General features: G+C 34.9%; 1 protein-coding gene across 1 annotated transcript in view; it reads left to right on the forward strand.

Annotated features, from left to right (window-relative positions):
• Window positions 1-9,103, forward strand: part of LOC107740015 (terminal uridylyltransferase 7-like) — a 46,216-nt gene extending 37,113 nt beyond the window's left edge. The window contains exons 17-29 of the mRNA XM_016552286.1: window positions 1,208-1,265; window positions 1,586-1,689; window positions 3,334-3,423; window positions 3,605-3,718; window positions 4,077-4,154; window positions 4,759-4,936; window positions 5,342-5,389; window positions 6,121-6,212; window positions 6,978-7,093; window positions 7,875-8,056; window positions 8,131-8,183; window positions 8,276-8,342; window positions 8,528-9,103. Coding sequence (XP_016407772.1) covers window positions 1,208-1,265; window positions 1,586-1,689; window positions 3,334-3,423; window positions 3,605-3,718; window positions 4,077-4,154; window positions 4,759-4,936; window positions 5,342-5,389; window positions 6,121-6,212; window positions 6,978-7,093; window positions 7,875-8,056; window positions 8,131-8,183; window positions 8,276-8,342; window positions 8,528-8,631 — 1,284 coding nt within the window. The 3' untranslated portion in view covers window positions 8,632-9,103. The remainder of the gene's footprint in view (window positions 1-1,207; window positions 1,266-1,585; window positions 1,690-3,333; window positions 3,424-3,604; window positions 3,719-4,076; window positions 4,155-4,758; window positions 4,937-5,341; window positions 5,390-6,120; window positions 6,213-6,977; window positions 7,094-7,874; window positions 8,057-8,130; window positions 8,184-8,275; window positions 8,343-8,527) is intronic.
• Window positions 9,104-9,503: the final 400 nt, after the last annotated feature.

The raw sequence follows: 9,503 nt of genomic DNA on the forward strand, positions 1-9,503 counted from the left end.
TTGATGTGGCGTGGTCAGTGTGAGGTGACAATGGCACATACAAAGTTTGGTCCAAATACGTCAAAGCTTTGCAGAGATACATCCTCAGATGCATTTTGGCATCTTAACCAGCAAATTCGTTGATGCTCTAAACGAAAACCGTTTCGTATATCAACACGAAATCCATAACTTTATGCCAGATTGGTCTGAAGATGATCCGAATCAAATTTGGTGAAAATTGGACTAACGGTCTAGGAGGAGTTCGAAAAAGTAGGTTTTCAACATGAATCAAAATGGCGGACAGGAAGTTCAGCCAATTATGGCAAAATTGGTATTGCTGTTCTCAGCATGATGCAAGGAATCTATCAACATCAGTCTCATTAGAATATTATAATGTATGCAAAAGTTATTAGCATTTTTATAAATTGCTTTATAACCCAAAATTTTTGTGTACCATCAGGGCACGGTGCCGAAGATGCATACCGATTTTCGTAATAACAAAGTCTAAGCGTTCTTAAAATATTGCATTTTTTGACAAAATTCAAAATGGCCGACGCCCAAAATATCGCGGTAATCTAATACGGTTTTAATGATAATTAATATATGAAATGGTAATACTAACCGTCGGGAATTTTATCATGATTTATCATCAAACCGGTAATCGTTACATCCCTATTATGAGGTCTTCATGACACACAGACAGAAAGTGTTCATTACAGTCTGAATAGTGTTTAAACAGAACTGTTCTGTATGTGCTGCAAAGCTGTTTATGTCATTGTTTTTACAGCTGTTACGGTGTTGCATTATCATGGCAAAGTTTTACTGTAAAAAGTAATTTTATACAGAAATATTTTTTTCAGACTACAATCACGTTAACACACATTGTTAACATGTTTTTTTAACATTTAAGAATCATCCCCATTCATTTCCATTGAAAGTGTCTCACTGTAACCCACTGTAACCCTTTTGTTTTTTTGTGTTTGAAGAAAAGTAGGCAAAAGTGGAAATTAATTTTTGTTACTAATATTTTATCAAATATTATAAATAATCCTGAAAAACTGTATATATCAGTTTCCACTAAAATATGAAGCAGCACAACTGTTTTCAACATTGAATAAAATCTTACCCAGCCAGATGAAAAGACTGCAAAAACTTTATTTAGGCACTTTTTTAGACCCTGTTTTACACCCCTATTTTGCATTGATCGAGTTTCTGGTTCCTCTGACAGGGTTTGGACTCCATGGCTGTTATAGAGAGTTTGACTAAAGCACTGCGAAAACACCATGGTAAGTTCTCCGTTTTAGTTTTTGGGTGTAATTATGAAATTGCCTGTTGTTTACATTACTGTAGAGGGCAAGCGCTCACTTAATTCAGTGTTCTTGAATCATATTTTGCATTATTATGGAGTTTTGACATGTTCAGGAAGGGAAAGATTATATTGTTTCTATATATTCCCCTCTCCGTACCTCAAATGTTCTTAATGGTTGATGAAATGACAAAGAGCCCGTCTGTATGCTTCAGGCAACCTGTTAAAATAAATCAATGGTTTTGTTTTATACCCCATCTCTCTCTACCTCTGCCATGTCTATTTATCCATTCATTTCAGCCCTGAGAAACATCATACCTATTACTACTGCAAAAGTTCCAATTGTGAAGTTTTACCACACCAAAACTGGACTAGAGGGAGATATAAGCTTGTACAATACACTGGTGAGAGAATAAACCTGACACAACATTGTTTAATGACACTGAATATTGCAGTTGTTTAAAGTGCTAAGAAGAGAGCAGTTTTATTATAACGTTATTGATCTTGGACTTAGTTCCTTCCTTATCGCAAAAGTTTAAACGTTAGTATTTCAGCATTGGACAAGTACTATGCTTGTTTGGGTTTCTTAATGCCCCTTAGTTCATAAAATCTCTTTTTTTTTTTAATTACAGATTTTAATTTGGTCGGACGTCTTGTCATTAAATAGCCACTGCAGCATCTAAAGCTCAATTTTCGAAATGTAAATAAATAGCTTTTGTGATTTAGATTTGTTCATTATTTCAGAATTCATTATTTAGCTCTTGAAAAGTGCTTGTATGCTGAAATAAATTCCTTTATTATTGCTAGTTACTGCCCACTTTTGCTCTCAAAAGGTACACTTTTCCACACGCACAACACATTTGTTAATTTCATCCCTGTTAATTCAGTACAGTTATGAGAGACTTTATAGTTCAGTAAGAGTCATTTAGACAATATTATATGTATTTATTATAATTATGTTTAAGGGGTTGGTTTTTGTCCTTCAAATATATTTAGTTTTTAGTTTTTTTTGTTTCTCTCAATCTGGTCCAGATATTTAACTTGAACGTATTGCAAAGAGTCAGAAGTGAATGTCTATGTTCATCAATCAAGTCAAATCAAGTATTTATGAATACAGTAGGTCAGGATCACTTCAAAATCACTTTAAGATTGTTACTTCTAACTAGCATAAAAAGTAGGGCTGGTAAAAATAATTTATATCCCCAAAAATCTATTTAATTGAGATATCAGTATTTGTATCAGTTATAGTGGCTTTCATTCATAGTAAAACAACATTTTTAAAATAGCAAATATGTAAAAATACTGTCTTGTTTCAAAGATAATTTGGTGACTTAAAATATATTTATGATCACAAACTTTAGGTGCAATTATTTGAGATAAATTACAGAATTTTGTGCAGTTACTCTACTCACCTACTCTCCTGGTCTTTCTGTTGTAAATTTAAAAATGTAGATACCAGTGAATTTTTTTTAATTATTTAGTTTGTATGTATGTATATTGTATTTATTTATTTATTTTCATAATGTAAAGGAAAAACATAGTGACAAATATTGCATATTACAGTGCTTTTTTTGGGTGCTGCTTACTATAATAACAAGGTACTAACCCTAATCCTCGCTTTAAATCCATATTAAGTCCAAGTAGTTAACTTCTATTTCTCACTACTTTCTCGTGTAAGTACACTGTAGGTGCACATATTGTAAAATAAAGAGCACCCAGGATTTCCTGGTCTTTCTGTTGTAAATTTAAAAATGTAGATACCAGTGAATTTTTTTTTATTATTTAGTTTGTATGTATGTATATTGTATTTATTTATTTATTTTCATAATGTAAAGGAAAAACATAGTGACAAATATTGCATATTACAGTGCTTTTTTTGGGTGCTGCTTACTATAATAACAAGGTACTAACCCTAATCCTCGCTTTAAATCCATATTAAGTCCAAGTAGTTAACTTCTATTTCTCACTACTTTCTCGTGTAAGTACACTGTAGGTGCACATATTGTAAAATAAAGAGCACCCAGGATTTTTCTCTTTTATTTCCTCAGGCTTTGCACAACACTGAGTTACTGGCATCATATGCTGCAATTGACATTCGGGTGAAGATCCTCTGCTACGTCATGAAAGTGTTCGCAAAAGTAAGTTTCACATATCGTCACTGTCATCACTGCTTCAGTCATAGAGATCGTAAAACTTTAGTGGCCATGTTTGAAGCTAGAATAAGAAAGAATCCAGCAAGTTGCTTTTGGTGAAAAGATTGAACATTTGGTTAAATGAGACACGTCAGATGTCATATATTTATCATGTGTGTGTTTTGAGGTGTGTGATATTGGAGATGCGTCACGTGGGAGTCTGTCTTCATATGCTTACACTCTAATGGTGCTGTACTTCCTTCAACAAAGAAGCCCGCCTGTTATCCCAGTTCTCCAAGAGGTGTCTTTCTTGATCATAATAACATTTTCAATGACAGTTTCTTGTAATAAATGATTTAAATATATGGTTTTACTATTACAACACTTACACAAAAAAATATATATATATACTGTATATTTAATCCAGTACTTTAACCTTTAATATACAAGCACTTGTAAACAGCAAAAATTAATTCCTACGTTTCATTACTTTCATGTAATTTATAAGTGCTTGTGCATTATTCCATAAAAAAAGTTAAATACAGGTTAAATTGGGACAACCCTAACCCTATATTTTTTTTATATTGCGTTAAGTACATCCTAACCTACTATATTATGGTAAGACTGTATCTGAATGGATTTTGTATATGTTTTTATAGATGTATGTTGGGGAAAAGAAACCAGTAGTCCTTGTTGATGGCTGGGATGTACATTTCTTTAAGGATTTGAAGAACTTGGTAAGTGAGATTATTTTTAATAGCATAGCTGATTGTAATTTTAAAAAGTGTTTGTTATCTTAAAATCATACTGTGCAAGTGAATCTGGACTTGAGTTTGGCTCCTATATCAGTTTTATTGTCCTAAATTATACTTTTGTACAACAATAACAAATAAAAATATTTTAACAGACTAGTGTAATCACTCACTAACTTTACTTGTGCAAAGTTCTTATCCAATATTACAACTCGTTTACAGCTTTCACGTATTTGCTTTTAAAGCCTACAGAATCCTTTTAGTCTGTTTTTTAGTGTACAGTACAGTAGTCAAGTCACAAGGCTGCATTTGTTTGATAAAAAAATACAGTAAAAACAGTAATATTGTAAAATATTATTGCAATTAAGAATAGCTGTTTTCTGTTTGAATGTATTAAAATGTAATTTTTTGCTGTGATGCAAAGCTGAATTTTCAGCATCATTACTCCAGTCTTCAGTGGCACATGATCCTTCAGAAATCATTTTAATATGCTGATTTGTTGCTCAAGAAACATTTCTGATTATTACAAAATATTACTGTCTTACTGGTTTAATCCCCAATAAGTGTGGTGTTGTTGTTGATTCCTAAGCATAAATACTGGCCGGAGTACAAAAAGAACAAGGAGTCTGTGGGGCAGCTGTGGTTTGGACTGCTGCAGTTTTACACGGAGATATTTGACTTCAAGGAGACTGTCATCTGCATCCGCAGAAAAGAGCCTCTCACCACCTTCAAGAAGCAATGGACCTCCAAACATCTAGCCATTGAGGGTAAGAGCAAATCAGATCAAGAACCTAAGAATATGCAGCAGTAACATTTTGTACTCTCAGATATAAAGGTACAAAAGCTGTCACTGGGCCAGTACCTTCTCAAAAGGTACACTTTTGCAACTTATTTAGCTCTAAAGGGTGCATATAAGTACGGTACCACCCCAGTGACAGATTTTGTACCTTTTTTCTGAAAGTGACATGTTTACTTTATATGAATAAGAGTTTGCTTTAACTTATTTCTGCTCATTTCAATATTTTTAAAATGACATCCATCATTTTGAGAGATAAAATGAATGAAAAAGAAAAAACACAAAATATTTTGTACATATTTTATAATATACTTTATGAAAGTAGGCATAATGTAAAGCAGTACTTTTAAAACTAACATTTGTGTGTTTCTTTTAGATCCTTTTGATTTGAGTCATAATCTTGGAGCTGGTCTCTCACGGAGAAGTATGTCATGTTTTAGTTTTTTTCTTTTACTGTTGTATGTATAATCCTTCGTACAGACTCTACCTTTTATCACGTTACGTAGCTTTATATTCTAATGTATAAACCTTCAGCCACCATACTTAAAAGAAACACCTGCATTTAGCTACTGTTATCCATCAATGACCTTGATTGTTAAACCATGTGAGATTTTTAACTATTTCGGTGTTCTAAGAGTTCGTTTACACAGAACGTGTCTTTGCGTCTAAAAATGTGAGACTCAGTACTCAGGAATAGCTTTTAAAAATGAATGCTTCCTCCGCCTTGTTGCCGTCAAATATAATAGTTGCTATGCCAACTTGCTATTGTAAACAAAAGCTTGCAACGCTTGCCCCGCCTCCGGGGTCTTCTGATTGGTAAATTTTTTTGGAACTGACATTGATGAGCGGCGCTGTGTGTAAAAGTTTTGATTCTTTTAACATAACACGGCATCTAAAAAACGCAAGCACAACTGAACTGACATACACATCTGTCTAGTCTAGTGCATGCTTACATAGAAAACAATGGAAAAGTATTGCATTGGAATGGAAAAACGCTTTCTGTGTGAACGGCCCTTAACCGCACTTATAAATATATAAATAAATAGTAGTCAACCATTACTCATCCCTACCTTTTTGAAAATGACCCTTGTCTTGATATCTTGTCATCTAATGCAGTGTTTTTACCTTGTGGCTGTTTGTGTCTTTTGTTTGCAGTGGCGAGTTTCATCCTGAAGGCCTTCATCAATGCCCGCAGAGTTTTTGGCACCCCTGTCAGAGGCTTCCCACCAGAGTATTCCAATAAAATGGTTTGTATCCTTTACCTAGACCATATACATTCTGGGACACATTTTAGTTTGGTGACCAATTCTCACAATTAACTATTAACTATGACTTTTGCCTCAATAAACTCCTAATTAGCTGCTTAAATTTGATGCCGTTTCACTTACCGTCTGCAGTTCGGAATCATGACCCAGGGTCTTTTATCGCTGGGACCACTCCATCTTTCAGTATCAAACGATGTGCTAATCCAGCGTCGAAATGGGCCTTGTTTATAAAACGTTCGTCAACAAACACACTTGTGAAACTCCATTGCTGCCCCGGAAAAACAAACTGCATCCGCTGTTTACGTTCTTTGGGAAGCTGAACTTAAAACCAAAAACACACTTCTTTGGAGACTTTCTTCCTGAGCAAGTCCTGTGCAGCTCTTCTGGGAGAAATGCCCATACAAGGAGTTCCACCCTTCATGACGTCATGAAAAGCCATGCTCGGAAAAAACTTTCCGAAACTTGTACGAAACCGGAAAGAGTGTATTTGGCACAGAAATTCTCTGTTCTACATCCAGATTGTTTTTTGAAACTTTGGCCATGTTTAGCATGAGAATCCGACTCTTTAACAGTATATATAACTCAACATGCATGAAATAGCATTAGACCCCCCTTTAACAATAGTAAGGTACTTGGTAAATTTAGGAATTAAGGGATCTAAAATATGGTCATGCAGAATTTGGTGTTAGCAAATTCTGTAAAATGCCTTACAAGTCATTGTACTTAATATCGTTTTTGTGTTTGCAGGAGTATTTCTTTGACCCAGAGGTGCTGACAGAGGGCAAACTTGCACCCAATGACCGCTGCTGCCGAATTTGTGGGAAGATTGGCCATTTTATGAAAGACTGTCCAATGCGAAAGAGGTAATTCGGCACAAGATCTGTTATAAAGTATCCTTTTGCCTTTTACCTTTATGAAAGTTTAGGTTATTTTTCACACTGAACGCTATATTTACATTTTGAACATGTTTTTCTACATTTCCTGCTACAACGATCCATAGAGAACATGCACTATTGTTAAAAAAGTTTGGGGTCAGTAAGATTTTTAAATAGAATTTAACACTATTATTAAGGCAAGGACGCATTAAATTAATCCAAAGTGACAGTAAAGACTTTCAAATTGTTACAGAAGATTTATTTTCAAATAAATGTTGTTCTTTTGAACTTACTATTCAAGAAGGAAACCTGAAAAATGTGAAGCAGCACAACTGTTTTCAACACTGATAATAAAAAATGAGAAATGTATTTGATTAAAAAAACCCAGTAAAACTGTAATATTTATTATAATAAGATACTCAAAATATCTGCTGAAGTAAATCAGAATATTAGAATGATTTCTAAAGGGTCATGTGACATTGAAGACTGGAGTAATGATGCTGAAAATTCAGCTTTGCATCATAGCAATAAATTACATTTTACAATATATTCACATAGAAAATGGTTATTTTAAGTTGTAATAACATTTCACAATGTGACTGTTTTTACTGTTTTTGATAAAATGGTGAGCAGAAGAGACTTCGTTCAAAATCACCCCAAACTCTGAACTGTAGTGCACATTTGCACGTTAAAATTAAAATAAATCCTTACAAAATCAGACACTGGATGCTTTTAGTCTGATTTTTCAATGTTTCAATGGTTTGCTAAGGCAAAGACGTGACACTGATGGATTGTTCAGTGGACGTGATGTGAACAGACCTGACAGCAGAGTGATGACGGATGGCAGCCCTTACACTGACAGACGGCGGCGGCAGAGGGAGGAGAAATGCTGTTATCTGTGCGGCTCCAGCGGTCACATCAAGAAAGACTGCCTGCTGTCCAAATCCATAGGTAGCTGCGCTCAGTTCATTGTTACAGTTCTGCAGGAATGTGATCAGGAGTCACTCGTGTATTTCTCTTTGCAGAATCCTCCCCAAACACATACCAAAGAAGCTCTGCGTCAGACAGGGACAGACTAGTATGTCCGATACTGTCTCATTTACAGTTATCATTTTGTGCTAAAACTGGAATTAAAATCCAGAACTCAGTTGGATTCTCGTGTGTTTGTAGGACAGTCCTCAGCAGGACAGAAAAAAGAAGCGAAAAGCAAAGAGGATGGTTTTGGGTCCTGAAGCAGGTGAGCGCACTACATGTGTACATGGTGTTTTATGCTGTGCTGAATGTTATTGGTTAATTTTGTGAATTACGATATGGCCACATGCTGTACACGCTGCTGTTAAATTCAGTGGTCGATTCACCAGAACTGAATAACTAGTTGTTAATGACATATTTAAACGTGTATTAGTCATGTCTTTTCTCTAGGTGCAGCTCAAGAAATCACAGGAAACAAGATACATCTTGACTCATTCATGTTGCCAGATCTTACTATGTGGAAAAAAAAAAAGCAAATAAGAACAAGGCCATAATAAACTCAAATCAGAAAAATTTATCTTGGAATAAGCCACATACTAAAATATCGCAACCTGCACCTCCCTTCTTTATTGAGCCCAAACAACAAGCCCAATGACGCTTAAAAAGCATTGCTTGTATTAACTGGACATGGCAACCCTTTGAGAGTCTGTTCTGCAAAGCAACCTTTCGAGCATAACCCAAACCCAACAGCTTAGTCAATGGCGGTTTAGTTAAAATCACTGAACATAAAGAGTCTTTGGTAGTTGTAATATTATGGTAAATAAACCAAAAAAATGCAAATACCAAATGTGCAAGACGCCAGAACATTGCTATGGTTATCATGGTGTCAGTCATCGCAGTTTTGAGAAACTATAATGTAGGTGATTCACTAAAACTAAAACCATTAAGCCTGGAATACACTACACGATTTTTGCCCCAATTTTCTGCCAATTTACAAAGTCAGTAAGTGTATGATGTCTAATGTTTTAAAAATCTTCGGAATCTGTTTAAAAAGATTAAAAGGGGTCATATGATGCTGCTAAAAAGAACATTATTTGGTGTATTTGGTGTAATGAAATGCGTTTATGCGGTTTAAGGTTAAAAAAACACATTATTTTCCACATACTGTACATTATTGTTTCTCCTCTATGCCCCGCCTTTTTGAAACGCGTCGATTTTTACAAAACTCATCGGTCTGAAAAAGCGAGGTATGCTGTGATTGGCCAGCTATCCAATGCGTTGTGATTGGCCGAATACCTCAAGCGTGACGGAAATGCTAAAGAGAAAGGAAAAATTGAAATCGCATCATATGACCCCTTTAAAAGACGTTTGAAAGTGTATACATGGCGTTGTTGTATGTTCTACAGGCTCATAGTTTCAGAGCAGC

This window comes from Sinocyclocheilus rhinocerous, unplaced genomic scaffold (assembly GCF_001515625.1).
Source record: "Sinocyclocheilus rhinocerous isolate Xijiao unplaced genomic scaffold, SAMN03320098_v1.1 scaffold285, whole genome shotgun sequence".
NCBI lineage: Eukaryota > Metazoa > Chordata > Actinopteri > Cypriniformes > Cyprinidae > Sinocyclocheilus > Sinocyclocheilus rhinocerous.